General features: G+C 30.3%; 3 protein-coding genes and 1 long non-coding RNA gene across 4 annotated transcripts; 3 read left to right on the top strand and 1 right to left on the bottom strand.

Annotated features, from left to right (window-relative positions):
• Window positions 4,145–5,135, top strand: LOC109358891. The gene has a single exon (XM_019603375.1). The coding sequence runs from the start codon at window positions 4,283–4,285 to the stop codon at window positions 4,925–4,927; it is 645 nt and encodes a 214-aa protein (XP_019458920.1). The 5' UTR covers window positions 4,145–4,282; the 3' UTR covers window positions 4,928–5,135.
• On the top strand, window positions 7,590–10,298 carry LOC109358764. The gene is made up of 2 exons (XM_019603196.1): window positions 7,590–8,062; window positions 9,828–10,298. Exons 1-2 carry the CDS (start codon window positions 7,688–7,690, stop codon window positions 9,999–10,001), a joined length of 549 nt encoding a protein of 182 aa, XP_019458741.1. The 5' UTR covers window positions 7,590–7,687; the 3' UTR covers window positions 10,002–10,298.
• On the bottom strand, window positions 10,038–10,843 carry LOC109358765. Its single transcript, XR_002109004.1, has 2 exons — window positions 10,785–10,843; window positions 10,038–10,319 (listed from the first exon to the last, which is right to left on the bottom strand). It is a non-coding gene; the product is annotated as an uncharacterized LOC109358765 (long non-coding RNA).
• Window positions 14,550–18,184, top strand: LOC109358217 (aluminum-activated malate transporter 9-like). The gene is made up of 6 exons (XM_019602316.1): window positions 14,550–14,943; window positions 15,510–15,647; window positions 15,734–16,003; window positions 16,123–16,259; window positions 16,352–16,498; window positions 17,376–18,184. The coding sequence occupies exons 1-6, from the start codon at window positions 14,550–14,552 to the stop codon at window positions 18,057–18,059; spliced, it is 1,770 nt and encodes a 589-aa protein (XP_019457861.1). The 3' UTR covers window positions 18,060–18,184.

Genomic DNA, 19,434 nt, shown 5'->3' with positions numbered 1-19,434 from the left:
GATCAAATGGGAAAACCGCTTAATTTATTGAGAAAATATTGACCATTTTACAAACCCTATTCATGGTCTCGATATGTGAAAACATATTCATTAGGTTAGTTGACTACAAATGAAGCTATCTAAACTTCTTAAATATTAAGTTCAAAATTTAAGAGAAAATATATGTTGATAGTATAAAAATTTTATACATTATATTATCAATATTTATATTAAATTATTATTAATTATTTAAAAAATAATAAAAATGAACAGTTAATAACATATTAATTATATATAAATATTTATATTAATAGTGCATAATTTTTTTTTGAAGAGTAGCTAGCTAGTGAGATTGCACACCCAATATGCACCTCATAGTAAATTAAGCTGAGCTAACAAAATACTTTTTGTCCACTTTATAACATAAGTATACCCAGTGGTGGATCTTGAACTTTAGTCTAGAAGGGGCAACGATATTCAATTGTAATTTGTAATTAATATTAATTAAATAAAAAAAATATTAAGAAAAATAGATAATTGTTTCAATGTTTCAAAATAACATATTAATTCTAAATAATAATAATAATTAAAAATTAAAAATATTAAAGAAAAATGTACATTCATTTGAAGTGTTACTCTTAGTTAAAGACTTCAATTCATCGATGATTGAATCAAGAGTAAAAAATTTAGATATTTACATTTCAATATAAATCATCATGTTGCGTACAAGAAATTCATCTTCTATTTTACTACCTAAGTTTATTTGGTTGTGTTCGTTAATGAAAATGATCTTCCTATAGTAGTTAAACCAGAATAATTAAGATAAAACGAATAACTTAATCAAATAAATTATACGCATTCACTTTTAATGTATCATCAAAGTTGCAATTAATTCAGAGATGATTGATAATTTTTCAAACATGAATTACTAACGATATCAATAATAAAAGGTTGAAATTGAAATCTCAAATAAATATTTTCTTACTCATATTAAAGTCTATGGGTATAATTTTTGCATAAAAATACATGTTATAAATATTAAATGATTTATAAAAATACATAAAATATTAGGACTTTTGCTGTAAAAGTTTGACAAAGATAATTTGTGATCTTAAGTGCAAAATCATTATGAACTCAAATGAATAAATGAAATAAATATTATAAACAATATCTATATTTATACATATAAAAACTTTATCTATATCTATAATTTTTAGAAGGAATGTACAATTTGTATAGGGTAAAAATATATAGTAAAATAGGTAAGTAAATTAGAAAAAAAAATTCAGGGGGCAGTTGCCCCCACCTGCCCCTAAAGAAGCTCCGCCTCTGAGTATACCTAATTCATACAAAGAGTTGATAAAGATAAATAAAAGTGATATAACCTTCATATTCATAATTTTTTTATCTCAACATTCTAAATTACCCTTCATTTGTTTTATGGGGAAAGTGAGAATTTTACTAAAATACGAAAAGCGTAATGAACATAAATTGTAATTATAGCGATATATTTGCGATAACTTATTTAATATTAGTTAAATATTTTGAAATTACTTATATTTGAGATGAAACAGATATATTTTACTACCACGGTTTGATAAATCTGGCGTGTAGAGGAGAAAGTAAATAAAAGAAGTTGTGGTTAGGCTCATAATCTATGTTCTATCCAAAACGATGTCAACAGAAAAAAAGTGAGAGCAAAATAAATCGGCAAGAAGGTGAGAGATTCAAAGGGAAAGCACAATTGGTGATTACATTTGAATAAGTTAAATAACTAATTTATTCTTAAAAATATTAACAAAATTATATATATATATATATATATATAAATAAATATAATAATGATAAACATAAAAATAGTAGTATAGTAACAATAAAATAAAAAAATTAGTTTATATATAAGAATAAAAATATAATATATATATATATAAATAAATATTAATATAATATATGTAATATACATATCAAACTAACTTATAAACCTAATGAATTGAACTGTGTTTAATTTAAGTTTGATTACTTCATATCAGATTAGGTGTGAATACTTGAAATCTTCTTTTTAATATGTTTGATAAAAAAATAAGAAATGTCATTAAAGCTAGTCTGGTGTAAAGTCCGGAACATTATTTTTTAAAGTAGTGATTTTTTTCATGCATATAGTGAAAGGATAAGTATAAAAAACTAAGAACTTGTAATTTGTCAAACAAAGTGGGTTCTAATCTTTATAAAAATAATAATTAAAATTACGACAAAACAAATGCTAGCCACCACTAGTGGGGAGTTGTGAATGGTTTCGTTAAACACGTTGGACATATTTAACCCAATTCAATTTGAGTTACAGGTTTGAATTGAATAATTTTTTTTAGTATTATCAAAAATATCCTCTTAAATTTTGGGATGATGAAATAATTTTTTTTTGAGATTTGTGATTATTCAGTTCATAAGTATTGATTCAAAAAATCGAACTCTCGACCTAAAAAATTTAGCAAAAATTTACACCACTATATCAATATATTGTTGGTAATTGCATAATTTGTTTAACCCCATAATAAATGTATATTAACAATATTTATTTGTGCTAATTTTTTAAAGTATCAACACAGATTAAATATAAATGATAGATAAGAATAATATAATCATGTTATATAAAACTTTTTGAGATGCTTAAGGGGAAATTTATATAGCAAGAGTAGTTTAATTAATTTATTACATATTTAATATAACCTTTTGGTTTATTATCAATATAATGCACTTTTATATAATGGTGTTTGGTATACAAGACTTCTATACAAAGTTGTTACTGACTTACACGAGTTTTAAGACTGATTGTATTTTTAAAAACTTGTGGTCACAATCCAAGATTTTACCTTTTTATATTTAGTTTTTAAAGTCGTATTGAAAAGTACTATTTTCATTGTAAATTAATGAGAAATTTACTCACTAATTTAGTAATTATTGTTTATAGAGTAAGATAATGAACACATTTGTTGTCTTACAGTTTGTACCATCTCATGTGTCATGAACTTGTAATAAATATTTAATAATTAAATATTAACTTGAATATATTTTTTCTGACCAATTACAAGTTCATAACACATAGAGTGATACAAACTGTGAGATATTAGATTTGTACCGGGTAAGATAGAGATGTATGGTTCAACACTCACTCATATTATTATTTTTGTTTTTTATAAAAATACAATATTGTTAGATTACATTACACTGTTATACCATGTATCTCTGTACCTTATCATTTAAAGCAATAAACACAAGAACCCTGAGTAAATATGTGATTAAAGGGCAATAAAAATAGTACTTATGGAATACGACTTAAAAAATAAATATAAAAAGTAAAATGGTGAATTCTAACCCTGAGTTTAAAAAATGTAAAACTAGTCCCCAAACTCGTATATGCCAATGAAGACTTTATTTAGAAGTCCTGCATATGGAACACATATTGTTTTAAACGTGTAATTTAATGAGTATAATATATATGAACTGACAATATAAAAATTTATATATAATCAATGTATCATCTATTTTTATTTGAATTATTATTTTTGAAAAAATAATAATAGTTAAAAATCGATGATGCATGATATAGTGACAATATAAAAAATTAAATTGTAACATCTTTCTCTCTAATTTAATTTCATAAATAAATAGAGCCAATTTTTCTTAAACCACGAGAAAATAACAGTAAATTATATATCGTACGTGCGTGGATTACAACCGGACTTCAGACTCCAAATTTAAATTTAGTTAATTGCCAGAAAAGAGAAACAAAAAAAGAAAAAAGCTTCCCACTGTTCGTAATAATGGCCAACAGATATTGTGTCGCAAAGGAAAATCCTGAACGACAGATAGAGGTATCATTTCTTATTTTTAAATTTATATTTATTCATCTTCAAACTTTTGAAATATTTATTCACTGCTTTTTTAATGTGTGTCCTAAACTTTATGTTAAAAAAATTAAACAAATCATTTTTCAGGAAAATTTACATTTTCAACTATGCTAAATGAATTATATCTATATACTAATAGTATAATGTTGTGTCCGATATACACGCGCCTGTCTCAATCTAGCATCATGAATCAGAAAAGTAAAGAAATCCCTTATTATCCTATCTTTGTTTTTCCACCACTATATATACCCCTCTTCCTCTTCTCTTTCCTCTCACCCAAACACCACTTTCTCTCTCTACAACCATTCCTTTTCACTCTTTCCCACACTACAATCTTCAAAACCTAACACCCCCTTGTTTTATCCTTTTCAATTTTTTTATTTCCCAAACTACCCTTTATGATGGAGGAATGCAACAAGAGGAAGCGAGTTCCATCTGACTCAGCTGATTCGGAGCCTGAGTCCAAGGTTCACCGAGTTGGCTTGGGTTCAGATGTTAACTCGTTCGAGTCTGAGCTCACTCGAGTTGACTCGTGTGTTAACTCATGTGAGTCTGAGCTAACCCGAGTTGACTCAGGTGAGTCGTGTTTAAATACGGAGATACAAGATGACATTTTTGATATACTTGACTCAGAAAACGTGGTTGAGCGTGACTCAGCGATTCAGGAGCTGGACTCGGTCATAAAAAGCTTCGAAGAGGAAATATTTGCACCGGGTTCTGGTTTGGACCCTGTGGATTCGAACTCGGTACCCGATTGCGTCGAGTTACAGACGAGTCTAAACCTTGGGTACCTCTTTGAAGCTTCTGATGACGAACTTGGGTTACCGCCGACGGCGCCGGAAAGTGACGAACCGGGTCGGGTCAACTCGGAAGAGCTGGACCTAACGGGGTTCGTGGGTTTTGAAGATATTATTCCGAACTACGACATATTCGGGTTTGAAAACAAACTGGTTGCGGAGTGCGACGGCGAAGACGACGGTTCCAGAACTTTTACGGCGGCGGATTGGTTATTTGATTATACAGAATCGTTACGGGCTATATAATACGTTTTGGTTTAGTCGAAACGTTTCGTAGGGTGGAACATGTAAATCTGTGAAGAATGGGTAGAAAAAGAAGAAATAGTAGCACAGGGTAGATGTGAAGAGTTTCTAGTATAATTATTAGGGTTTGTTGTTCAGTTTATTAAATTCCTTTGAAATGAAGTGGGCCCCTTATGTTCCTTCTGCAGTTTTGTTATGTCATTCATATTCTAAGGCTTTGGATGTTGTTCAACTTTAATTTTATAAATGTTAATTAGATCACTAAGGCTTTGTTGGGAGTTACTAGGAAAGGAGATGTATCAAACTGTGGAAATCCCCTTTCTTCTTTGGAGCATAAAATTTAGAATAGATTGTATAAATTAATGATAATATAAAAATATTTTCATTTTCGCTTTAAAAATCTAATTGATAATGAGAAATAGATAATAATATAATTATATAATATTATTAAAAATATTTAGTTATTTTAATATTTTATTTTCAAACTCCTAATTTGGGAGAATTTTAAAAATAAACAAATAGATTGTTTGAATGACCTTCCAAAAATTTCTCATCTCCTTTATCCAACTTGGGGAATGTTTTTCAAAGTCATCATTTCTATTCTTTTTCCCTTCAAAATCTCATTCCCAAACAAAGCGCCAAAAAATAAATTTATTTTATATAAATAAGTGACAAATATTTTTTATGAACACTGAATTGTTTTTATAAAATCACTCTATCACACATCACATTTTCAATATATCATTATGATTCTTGAAAAAATATTATAAATAAATATTGTGTGTACTTATATTCTTATAATATAAGAGTTTTATATATTGTTAGTCCATCATTTATATTTATTTTTAATTATTATTGACTGTTCAAAAAATGATACAAATATAATATATAAAGTCAATATATAAATTTTCACACTACTAATATAAATTTCCTCTGGCTATAAAAAAAGGAATAGTCGAAGAGTGTTGGAGGTTTGCAAGAATCCAAATCCCATTAGATTTTGTTTAATGTATTACAAATTCAGTTCTTTTTAGGTATTTTTTCCCCTTTACATTGAACCTGGTTCATATCTCCCTTTCTAGGCTTTCTCTTCTCTATACCACTCCCGTGTCACAAAAAAGAGGTGTAAAAGAATATTGTCATGGGTTCATCTACTATATTTTTGTTTGAGGAATGGGATCATCTACTAGATGATGCATAAAATAACATGTATATAAAAATACATAAATTTATTATTATTGTTTTTATTTTGGTATGCAATATATTTTACAAATTAAAAGGCAGATTAATTGAATATGAACTTGTAATTGAGCCTAAGTATCTTAATTTAAAAATATTAAGTGTTTTATTTCTGAAAATTGATTGGGTCTTAACCCTGTACTACATTTGAATTACTTTATAATTAATAGTTGAGAGAACGAAACAACTCCAATTTAAATTAGTATTTGGTAGAAGACCGGAGGGGATAAAAGATAAGAAAAAAAGGAATGGGAGGAAAAAGAGTCAAAAGTTTATCTCCAAATTGTGTCCAAAAACTATGATTAGTAGATAATTAATTTGATATTTTTGGTACTATCAAAAATATTTTCTTATTTTTGGGTAATGAATTATTCTCTTTTGGGTGTGTATGACTACTCATCTTAATAAGTATTGTTCTCACTAGATTAACATCTTGTTGATATGAATTTGATACATAAAATATAGGAAGTCGAACAACCTCATACTCTAGATGTTTTTTTTAGTATTTAGATAATAAAAAATAATTAGCTTGACATTGATCTACTGATCTTAAATACTAAAAAATTCAAAACTTTAACTTCTAAGAGGATAGTCACCCATCCTGAGCAATGATGTAAAAATCGTACCGTATCGGCCGATTCGACCAGAAAACCAGAACCCTAACCAGTACGGTACATATTTTAAATCAACTAAGTATCAAAATCAGTCAAAACCAGTCAAAAACCAATCAAAACTGGTGAACTGACCGATATTTGATTAAATCGGCCGTTTTATACACATGTTTTTTTTAAAAAAACTTAAAAACTTATTACAAGGTAATTAATCTTTCCAACAACTCTTCAACACTTCAAGACACATGCTTTCAATGCATACTTAGATTACACCTTTTGGTTACTAACATTCGTGTGTAATCTCCGTGACATTTGTGTAATCTTTGAGTATTGTCTGAAGATATGATTTGGTGTAAAAATATAATATCAATATGAGAGAACTTTGACTCTTTGATGTTAAATGTTAAAACTCCAAATTTATTTGTTTTGTAGAGTGAGTTGTGAACTTGTGTCATTTATTTATATTTTGCGGTTGTTAATTAATATTTTTGAATTGATATATATTTTGTAATTTAGACTTTGAATTTATTAAAGACTTAAAATTGTTTAAACTACATAGTATCCATCGGATATAATTTTAACAACACTGCTATTGCTCGAGAGTAACGAAAGATGATTAGTTCATTCCTATGGGTAATAGATACTTTTAGTAAACAAAAAAATATAAGAAATGACATTCAATTCAAGTAAGTAGCACACAAATAAATTAGTATTAGTATGATAAATGACAATAATAAATATGAAATATCTAAAGTTAGACCAATGCGAGAACCCAACCCACACCACCGATTAACAGAATTGGAACACGCAAGTCGCAACGAATCAAAAACTTGAGTCTTATTGTCTCACTTATCCACACAACACAAACTTGGCACTCGCGTTATCTCATATTCTTATCCACCAAACACTCACAATGGCGTTCACGTTAGGAACTGGTAGTGCTAGAATCCCATGCGGCAACACCACTATAACTCCATACACCTCCCTCTCTCACCACCGTCCCCACCTCACTCTTCTTCCATCAACCACCACAAGAACAAATCTTCAACTTGTCTCAGCTAAGAAGTTCTCACCTCGCTCTGGCAGGAACCGACGTGGCACCACAACGATTCAGGATCAGGATGAGTTTCAACGAACGGCTGAGATTGAAGATTCTTCTGCCGACGTTGATGATGGTTACTTTTTGCCAGACCTTCCTGGTTTAGAAAAAGATTTATGGGAAGGGCCTCAATGGGATGGATTGGGTTTCTTCGTTGAGTATTTGTGGGCTTTTGGCGTTGTTTTTTCGGTAATAACTTCACTTAATAACCATTTCTATATGTTCCATTCATGTGCATGTTTTTAAATTTTGAAACTTTTTAATTGTTGAGGTGTTGCTATAATCAAATTAAGTGTCTTTTGTTCTTGGGTGAAAAGTGGAAGTGTGTTAGAATTGGAACTGGGTATTGGATAAGGGGCATTTAGAAGAAGAGCTTATGGAAATTAAGTTGCTATAATTGGATAAGTTGCTATAATCAAATTAAGTGTCTTTTGTTTATGTGCATGAGTGCTTAATTAAACTTTTTACCTAAAAACACTCATGACTTGTTGTAAGAAACATTGTTGTGAGAGATACACTTTGAGTTTGTTTGGGAGTTGGATTTTGGAGGGGAAGGAAGGGAAAAAGAACGCATGAGAGTCATTTCACAAGTGTATTTCTTGGCTCCCAAGCCTTCCCGTTCCCTTCCTTCCCCTCCAAAATCCAATCCTCAAACAAACCCTTAGGTGTCTGTGAGTGCTTTGGTAGATTAGTACTTGTCTGTTGGATGTGTGGTTGCTATGAGAAAAAGGGGGGATTAGCGAACTCGAAGTTAAGATGCTTTCGATTCGGAAGTAGAAGAAATAACAAAAAATTCAAAGAATGTGATATTATGGCAAAGACAAGAAGGCATAATAAGCAGACTGAATAAAAATGAGGGTAGCCCAATAGTTGGAGGTTGAAGCATACCAAGAAAAACTGGAAAAAAACATTCTAAATTGAGGGTAAGTGAAGTAAGGGTGTGTGGCCCTCTATTTAATCTGATATACATTAAAATTTTAACTTTCTATAGTCAAAGGGTGGATACACCCTTATTCGCTCACTTTGGAGGAGCCACATCCTAAAGAACTGCATGTGAAACAATGAGTTGTCTGTTGACTTGATTTACAATAGGCATGGTGGAGTTGTTTAATCTATGTACCCGACCGAGACAAAGCTTGGTTGTTGTTATTGTTGTATAATGTAAAATCTATACTATGAAATTTAACACAATAGCTGTTTGTTTTACACCTAATTTTATTGCATCAATGTTGAATGTGCTTCTAATGGATTTTCATGCATTATATTACTGAACTTAAAACAAATTCTATTAAGTGTGCCTAGTTGAGAGTTGTACTGGATAAGTGACCTCCTAGAAAGCCCTTGTGTTGCACCTTCTTCTAGTGAATTCACCAAAAAAAAAACAATTTATGTTTGTTTCGTTGTATTTTGTTAATTTATTTACATAAGTTCAGTTTTTTGTCGTTGTTGATGTTGCTTTTATTTATATATTTATAAATAAAGCATGCTGAGGATTTCACAACAAATACTTTGCTTTGTGAAAAGTTCAGTTGTTCATGTATTGCCTAACCAGTTCTAATTCTTTGGATCGCAACTTGTTGGTAACTGAGTTCTGAAGATTTGATGTGTGATAAAGGACAATGGATTCATTGGACCCATGCTAGTATACATTTTGTTATTGTTGGCTAGGAATTCTGAAGAACTTCTTCCCATGTTGAACATTGCATAGTTCAACTAGCATTCACTCCTAAGATATTCCTCAAGAATTGTTCGATTAGTCTCTCTAACCATTATCAGCTTCCCTTGTCTAGTCGGCATGGTGCCAACTTCTACTTCTTGTGAATTGTTATTTGTTGTTGTAATTTTTCCTCTTTGGTGCCAAGTAATATCTTATATGAAAAGTCAGAGTAGCCTAAATCTTCTATTTGCACAAGTAGATTCAATTTAATTGCTTCTATGTTCACTGTGATCACAGTTAGTTGCTTGTGGGATTGCTGTTGCAACATATAATGAAGGAGCAACAGATTTCAAGCAGACTCCGGCGTACCAAGAATCAGTTCAGTCCAGAGAATTTTTAGAAGAACCTGATTCATCTGACTCCGACGTATTTGAGTCCAATCCAACAGAGGTGGCTCCTAGTTTGGAGTAGTGTATCCATAGATACTGCAAACATACCTTATTTTTTAGCATATAAATCCGGGTATATGGATTCAAACTTCCTCCCACTCAATTTGTAAGGCACTGGTTATGTCGACACGTATTAAGCATTATGGCGTCGTTCGATCCATATAGTCGACCCGTATTGAAATTAATGTTTGATTGTTGTTTTTGTAATATGTGGAAATGTATTATTGTTCCTTACAAATCTGTGATGTACTGATGTTGCTGCCTGTGTAATATTTCTTAATTTTTTAAGTACTTAAAAGTTGCATTATAACTGCTCAAATCAGTATTGACTATCTTTATTCTATAGTATAACTACTGTAATCAAAACTTTTGACACATAACTTTGGTGATGTTTGGGTTTTAATTGGACAATGAATAGTTGAATACAGTGGTTTGCGTGTACTAAAGTGATGCCTTATCAATTATCATCTTAAATCATCTGGTTTAGAATTATTCTTGAAATTTTCAGGGATTTATGGTCAAACCCTTGTTGTTTGTACAATTAGACCAGGACTGATTATCATTGAACAATATAGCAATGTTTAAACAACACATATTTGTACAATTAGACCATGGTTCTATGCAGTTGCAAGAACTCCAAGTACATAATCACGTTGTATTTGGCAAACCCCAGAAGATAGATAATTCACTCACATTTTTAAAATGAAATAATTTTCTACAGTTTGATATTTTTGATTCATATTATGTGGTATTTCTACTTAATGATAAAACTTATAATGAATTGATAATTAAAATTAAATAAAACTATAGTTTGGTAATTAAGCTGATTCATTGGATGAGCTATTAAGCTAGCAAGAACATAAAAGAAGCTCTATCATTTTTTCCCTTTCAAACCGACAATGCTGGTATAATTGATGAATAAGTGAGTTTTTTAAAATACAATGATAATGTTAGAGGTTTAATCCTATCTTATATATGAAAAACAATTTATTCGTAAAGTTAAAATTCATTTTGTTGATATGGTCGGAATGTATTTTGTCTTCAGAGTAATTATGATACTTTTTTTTTTAAATAGAGTGCAAAACTAAAAGCAAGGATCTAAAAAGTATCTCCCATATGATTACTTAGGCAAGCACCTTCACCGAACATTGGGCTTAAAGGTGACAACAATAAGCATAGTCTCATTTAGACAACTAAATATATTTTGAGCTCTTGTTCTCTATCACACTTAAGGGTGCAAGTGAGGCCTATCTGAGAGCTATATTTTGACTTATAAGGTTAGACAACTTTTTGTGTGAATATATTAGTTTTGACGCCTATCTGAGAACTATTTTTCGACTTATAACAGGTTAGGTTAGACCACTTTTTGTGTGAATATATTAGGTTTAAGCTTTTAAAAAAGCCTATTTACTTTAACAGATCAGATTTTAGGTTATCCAAGAGGCTTATTAAACCTAAGAGAGCGACTTATTTAATTATATTATACAATATGTTTATATTATACAATTTTAATATAAATAATATTATAATATATATGTAATTTTAATATAAAAATGTATACAAAAGTATAATTTAATTGTTAAAGTTAGAAAATATCTAATTAAAAGTAGAAATATTAGCATATTTAAATATATACATGATGACATATTTCAAGATTATATAGTATAACAGACCTTTAAATATGTTAATAAGCCAGACTAGACTTTTAAATAGACGAGATCTATACTCTATATGTTAAAGGCAAAGTCTTATCCTATTTCTACCCTTAATTACACTATGCCCATGTCCAGATTGGACCAAAATTGATTCTACGCTCAAACTTTTGTTAAGGGGAGAATAATAAACTTCCTTGAATCAGCTTCATATGCTTCTTCAAATCAGAATGAGAATGAGGTCATCAAATTTAGCAGTGAATTGTGCTTTCAACCCAACTCCTCAATCAGCATGCTCTATTTTCTGCTGTTCATCCCTTGATAGGTCAACTACGCAAACCAAATTCTACATTATTTCTTTAAATAAATGGAACTTTCGAGTATATACAATAAAAATATAGCATCGTTTTCATATCTCTATGTAGCATACGAAGGAATTAATATCTTTTAGCTTAAAAGTTAAAACATTCTATAGCATCATCATTGGATATGGGAGTCGTGATTGGCACTTAAGCCATAAAATAAATCAGATAGCGTGATTTGCACCTATGCTTTATTAATTTATATTTTGAAACAAATTTTGGATGAGAAGAGAAACGGGAAAATATAGTTGTCTATGAGAATAAAAACTAAACAGTGCTTATTAGAACAATGCAATCCACGACAGATATGGAGCATGCAAAATGATGAAATATTTCATATTTTCTCACCTCATAGGTAAGGAAATAATTTCTTTTGGGTTTGTGATTGTTCCTTCCAATAAATGTAACTGACATAAATCAAACTAAACTTTGACATTTTGTTCATACTGGATGTATAATTGGACATTAGCTACTGACCAATATCTTATTATAAATGATGTATATTTGAATTCAAAGTTGGTAACTTTCAAAGTTTATTATTTAAGCTAATTTTCTAAATAAAACTCTCCATGCTTTTTATACCATTAGGTTCTCTGTGAATGGGACATCTTTATTATTTTAAATTATGTGTCTTTCTCCCTGATACAAATTAAGCAACCTTTCTTAGCTTTTGGCTTTATAATATTAATATGCCATCATCTCATTGATTTATTTGATATTTAAAGAACAAGTCCAATTCTTATTTCAGAAAAGATGTATTAGTTTATAAATAATTCGAGTATTTTTTAAGATGGAAGTGAATTGGAAAACATGGTGAAAGAGGTGAGCACATTTTATCCGAAACTTTGTACTACTTAATATATTTATTGTTTCTTATTGATCAGACAATATAAAAATAATATATATTTAATTTATGTTTTATTTTTCTAATCAATAAAAAACAAATGATAGATAAAATAATATAAAGTTTTGAATAGAGAATGTAGGTCCGAAAAAGAAGGGACTCTCTAAATTATTTGTGAAAGTAGCATTTCTCTATGTAAAGGTCCAAACTATGTTTGATTATACCTAAAAGCATAAGAATAAAATACAAAATGATGATGGAACTCCATCCTAAACCAATACTCATTGACTCATTGTTTTAATGGTGAGTTTAACGCAGTATCATGATATTATTTCTTTATTTTTTGTACAATAAATTATTTTCTTTTTAGTTTTGGTTCAGTTCAACCTTGTGAAATGAAATTCACAAAAAGAAAAGAAAATGAATAATGAACTCATAATTGTGTAGTCATATTCCACCACTCATCTACACGTTGGTTGATTAATACAACTCAGTCTGAACTTTGTTCAATATGGTGGCGTTGAATGGTTTTTATTTATACTGCAAGGATTTTTTAAAAAGAGTTGAATTAATATGAAATACTATAATACAATAAAAAGGAAATGAAAGGGTATAAGTGAGTCACGCTTGTGTGTATCAATTTAGTCTAAAAATTTAAACCAATAATTAAATATGTACATGAGTTAGATTAGTCTGTGATGAGATTAAAGTGAGTAAAAGAGAAAAAATGGATACGTTGATAATATATGAGTTTTATACATTGTCATAATATTATTTATTATTTATTTTTTATTATTATTGACTCTTATCGTCCAAATAAAATGTGGATGATGAATTGTGTATAAATTTTTACACAATTAATATATAAATATTATAATAGTTTATAAACATATTTGACTAGACAAATTAAATCACATTTAAAATTTTGGAGATTATTTTAAATTTTTTACTTTTCTCTAAACTAAAATGGAATAAACAAAAGTTTAAGAGACCAAAATAAATTCCAGTCAATTTTTATTTTATTGATTCATGGAGGAATAATTCCCATTATACTTCATTTATATTATTTTTCAACAAAAAGCCTTTAACTTTTCTCTTTTACATATTAAAATAGTGGATCAATAATGCATTAGTCTAGTAATGTAAAGCCTCACTAAATCCCGAAGATTGATAATTCGATTTTTAAGAGCAACACTTATTGAAAAGTCTATCCACGAACCTCCGAAAGAAATTAATTCTTTATCAATAAAGATGGAGTGAATATCCTTGTTAGTACCAAGAAATATATTAAAAAAGTAACAAATCTCAAAGCATGAAACATTCTTATCTCTTCTATCTCAATCCCACTCCTCATATGGCTAGAAATAAGGCTTGGTATTTTCCATCAACAAGTATCACATGAACATTGAAAAGTTACTCATATTAGTATCTTTTTTTTTTTCATTTTTTTGTTCACCTACTATTACCTAATCGCCTTTTCAGCAATAAATTAAAATTATTAATCATAGATTAATACCAAATAAACAATAGTTTTTGGTAATCAAAATGAATCCACATGTACATGTGCGCACGTTGATGTATCTGGTCCAACATAATACAATTATCACCCAAGTTCTCAAAACGACATCGTTTCTTCTTCCTTCTCCCTGTAAATAGAAACAGCCAAAAACCTTTCACTATTCTATTCCGTTTGGTTTCAGAAAACCAAAAAAATGGGAACTCGAATTCCAAAAATGGGTTCCTTTCGTTACACTTTCGCCGAGAAGAAGGAGAAGCTGCTCTCCAAAGGTGGCGGCGGTTATTCTCATATAGGGCTAGTTCTGCCGGAATCCGTCGAACTTGGGGAGGAGCTGGCGGCGGCGAGGTGGTGGTGGCTTCGGTGCTCCGATGGGGTTGTGATGGGGTGGAAGAAGATGAAGCGCGTGGCTGCTAGCGCGTGGGAAATGGGTCAAAGTGATCCAAGGAAGATTATATTCTCAGCAAAAATGGGACTTGCTTTGATACTTATTTCTATGTTGATATTTCTCAAAGAACCCTTCAAAGATATTAGTAGATACTCTGTTTGGGCTATTCTCACTGTTGTTGTCGTCTTTGAATTTAGCATAGGTACCAGAGTTTTCTTCTTTTTCTCATCATTGCATGTTTTCAATGCTAAAATAGATTAGGTGATAGCATTTTAACTTGATTAGTATCTTTTCTCCTTATTTCTAGGACCAAGTTGATGAAATTTGTAATTTTGAATCACTAATCTGATCTTTTATTCAAAAGATTAAGCTAGCAAGTCAAACTATATATATATATATATGTGTGTGTGTGTGTGTGTGTGTATATATATATATTGATCTTAATTCAAACAGAGTTTAGTTTTCATGCAACTAAACTAATCATGATTGTGATATAATTAGGAAGTTGGTAGATCATTATAATAGCTACTTTACATTTTGTGTACCTTTTATGATAATTTAATTATAAGATTCAGATACTTTTAGTGACATGGAAAAGCATGTTTAATGAATTGCATAACAAAACCTTGGACAATTCATCACAATTAATTGTTTGAGATAGTTTCATACTTATTCACTTAAGCTAAACTATGGTTTTGTGAATTCCAAGTTACATGTTTTTTTTCATTGATTCAAAATGCGCATAAGTATCACTTATAACTCTTGCAGGGGCAACTCTTAGCAAAGGGCTTAATAGAGCATTGGGGACTTTGTCAGCTGGAGGAATTGCTTTGGGAATGTCAGAATTATCAAAATTGGCTGGAAAGTGGGAAGAAATTTCAATTGTTATTAGCATCTTCATTGTAGGTCTGATTTCCATTCATTTCCATTTCTTGTTCATCAAGGTTTATTCTCATTCCTTGTTTTCTGATGACATGTCATGTGGTTAATAGGATTTTGTGCTACCTATGCAAAACTATACCCGGCTATGAAGGCTTACGAATACGGTTTCCGTGTGTTCTTGATCACGTATTGCTACATTACTGTATCTGGGTATCGAACAGGGGAATTTATTAGCACAGCTACAAATAGGTTTTTGCTCATTGCAGTGGGTGCTGCTGTATCTTTGGGGGTAAATGTATTTATATTTCCAATCTGGGCTGGTGAGGATCTGCATGATCTTGTGGCAACAAATTTCATTGGCGTCGCATCATCATTGGAAGGTTGTCTAAAGTATTTTCTTGATTTCACATTTAGTTTGTAATTACTACCATTTATTTAGCTTTGCTGTTTCATAATCTTGTCTTTTTTGGTTGAATAACTTTGTTAAGCTTCTTTTCAGATGTTGTCAATAACTACCTTAATTGTGTTGAATATGAGAGGGTGCCTTCAAAAATTCTTACATTCCAAGCTTCTGATGACCCTGTTTATAGTGGCTACAGATCAGCTGTTGAATCTACAAGCAAAGAGGAGGCATTGGTATTATTTGCCTCACTTTTTCTATATATTACAACAAAAAGATAAAAAAATTGATCATCTTTCTGACTCGTTGCATTCTACTGATTATGAAGATGGGTTTTGCTGTCTGGGAGCCTCCTCATGGCCGTTACAAGATGCGTAATTATCCATGGAAAAATTATGTGAAAGTAAGTGGGGCACTAAGGCATTGTGCATTTATGGTAATGGCTATGCATGGATGTATACTTGCTGAAATACAGGTACTTACTTCTTTTGTTAGGAAGCCTTAAGAGTACTTTAAACTATTTTTCTTATGGTGGGGATACAGGATACTATTTGGGTTAACTTTGTTTTTAATATTTTAGGAAGTGAATATGTTACTGATCTTGTCATGATCTGTCATTTAATATTTTTCGGTTTCATGTTTTATTTCCCCTTTCACTTTTTTCTTTGACTAGGACATTGTGGTTCTTTAGACAGTTTTAAATTAGTATAATATTTAGAAAACTGGTACTTGCACTTTAATAAGAATTACTAATTTGTTCAATTATGTTGCCAGAAATGACTCTTGGTGTAATTGTTCTGTTTGGTCCTACAAATGTAAGAAATCTGAACTTTAGGACTCGTCTATATACTCAAAAAGACCATTAAGTATAGCCATATCTGGCTTTATAAAAAAATGTCTACTGAACATGTTCAAAATACAAGTTCTTTTGTTCTACCTCTTCTCATCCCACTAGACTGAGGCTGGTCTTTGCATTAAATGAAGTCTTTATGATGCCAAATTTGCAACTCATGTTTTTACTTTGTTGTCAAACAATGTCATTATCCTCTGTCATACTCCATAACCATTCCAGTTTCAGTCATGGTTGCTTCTACCTGTGATGTTATGGATCCTTAATCATATGAATTAACTAGAATACGTTAGGGTGATACCCTTGATGTCACTTGATTAAACCTAAGTTTGAGTGGAACAATTTACCATTTGCATGCAGCAACAACTTAAAAATTTTGGTTGTTTCCCTCCTATTTCCCTTCCATTTTTTGTATTTTTGGGACTTATCTGTGCAAATACGTATCTACTATACTTCTTTGCGAGAAAAAACTTATTCACAAAGCTTCCTTTGTAATAAATAGGCTCCTGCTGAGAAGAGACAAGTTTTCCATAATGAGATTAAGAAGGTAGGTTCTGACGGTGCGAAAGTGCTCAGGGAAATTGGAAACAAGATTAAAAATATGGAGAAACTAGGTCATAAAGACATTCTGTATGAAGTAGAAGAGGCAACAGAAGAATTACAGAATAAGATTGATAAAAAATCTTTTCTTCTTGTAAATTCAGAGAGCTGGGAAATCGGAAACCGGCCGATACAGGAGGTTGGACCCCAAGACCTCTTGAACAATGATGAAGAAAAGCATTTCTTGGAGTACAAGTCTCTTAGTGAAGCTGTGCTTGATCTCAGAGCAATTAAAGTTCCAAAGTATTGGGGTGAAAGTGGTGCTCATGAAGTTAAACCTGCAGCCCCTGCAGTGGGTGAAAACATTTTCAAGAAACAAATATCTTGGCCAGCTCACTATTCCTTTCAAGAAGATACAGTGTTAAAAGAGGCAAATTTAAAAACCTATGAAAATGCTAGCTCACTATCTCTAGCAACATTTACATCCCTTTTGATTGAATTTGTGGCAAGGCTTCCCAACCTTGTGGATTCATTTGAAGAATTAGGTGAGATAGCAATGTTTAAGGATCCTCTTTTGCAGCAAGAACCAAAATCATCTGGTGGGTTATGGACCAGGTTGTGCAATTGTTTCAAGTTCAAGGATTGAGTGTATAAACCTTATCAATGCCAGAATTAAAATTGTGGGTATCCCAAAAATTATATATAAGAATGCATTACTGATTCTAACCTCAGCACCCTGGTTAATATGTTGAACACTGTTATTTAGGTTTCTATTTGGGACTTGCATCCTTGAACTAATGAATCTAACTAGAAAAACTGCCATATCAGTACTGTGTAGTATTGTTTGGCTTTGCCACTCATGTCTTGTACTCTTGTTAATTAAACTATTGCTTTATGCTGTTATTGCTGGAGCTATCTGATATGTCACTAATTTTGACAATAAAGCTAGTTTAGTTTTCCATTTTCTTTGTAGATTAATTCTAAATGTTTGCTTGTTACCTTTAAAATAATTGCTCATGTTGTTATATCATAAAAAAGTTTGAATGAGAGTAGAAACTTTTTTTTTTTTTTTGTATAGCTAAGAGTATCTTTCACTATGTGGGTAACAAACTAATCCTTTTGCGGTGTTTGAGTGTTCCTTCTTATAAGTAAGAATTGATACTATTTGGAAGATTCATTGGTTACATAAATGTATTCTATGACAATAAAAATCCTTTTATGAAAATCATACTATTTTTATTTAATATATCTTTAGTCAAAATAATTTAAAATAATATATAAATTAAATGGAAAATTACAACTAAAGTAATCTTATTAGACTACATGTGATGGTAAAATTCCAAAAACTTCATACAAAACCATGGAAAAATATTAAGAAATGCATGAGGATTGTTTAAGGAAGAAAACAATTAATTTTGTTTTGGGAAGTGTGGAGAGATTATAAGCTTTCTTATTTATTGTTTACTTTTCATTTGTTATCCTTAAATAATATTTCGAGGGCATTTGTTAATCCAAGTCATGTTTATATTATCTTCTTTGGTCTTTTATTCCACCTCTTTAAGTATTTTTGATGGATTAAGTAAGTTGGTTAATATAGTTAGTAACATTAAATTTGTCACTAGTTAGATGTTTTTCCTAAATACAATTGAGACTCTCTTTCCATATAATTAATGATTTTATAGACTCATTTTTCTATCATTCCACACACTTAATGCATGCATTTTTTTATTGTTTTTTTAATATACTCAAAATTCTATAAAAGGTCCTAGACCTATGAAAATGACCTGGCACAAAAAAACTATAAGGCTTGGGTCCTAGACCTATTATAGACCCATTATTAATAAATTGTTAGTTTGTGTACTTAAGCATTCCAATGGTTATAGTGCCACAAATCTAGTAAGAACTATTTCCTAAAATTTGAACCACACTTTATTTGATCGTGAAATACATTTTTTATCATTGTATGTTAAAGATATAACATTGTTTACTGATTATTCAAATCCACTAAGATTATATAAGTA

The sequence above is a fragment of the Lupinus angustifolius genome, chromosome LG10, assembly GCF_001865875.1.
Source record: "Lupinus angustifolius cultivar Tanjil chromosome LG10, LupAngTanjil_v1.0, whole genome shotgun sequence".
In the NCBI taxonomy this organism is placed as follows: Eukaryota; Viridiplantae; Streptophyta; class Magnoliopsida; order Fabales; family Fabaceae; genus Lupinus; species Lupinus angustifolius.
The sequence above is the reverse complement of the archived record's forward strand: the minus strand, read 5'-3'. Positions and strand labels throughout refer to the sequence as shown.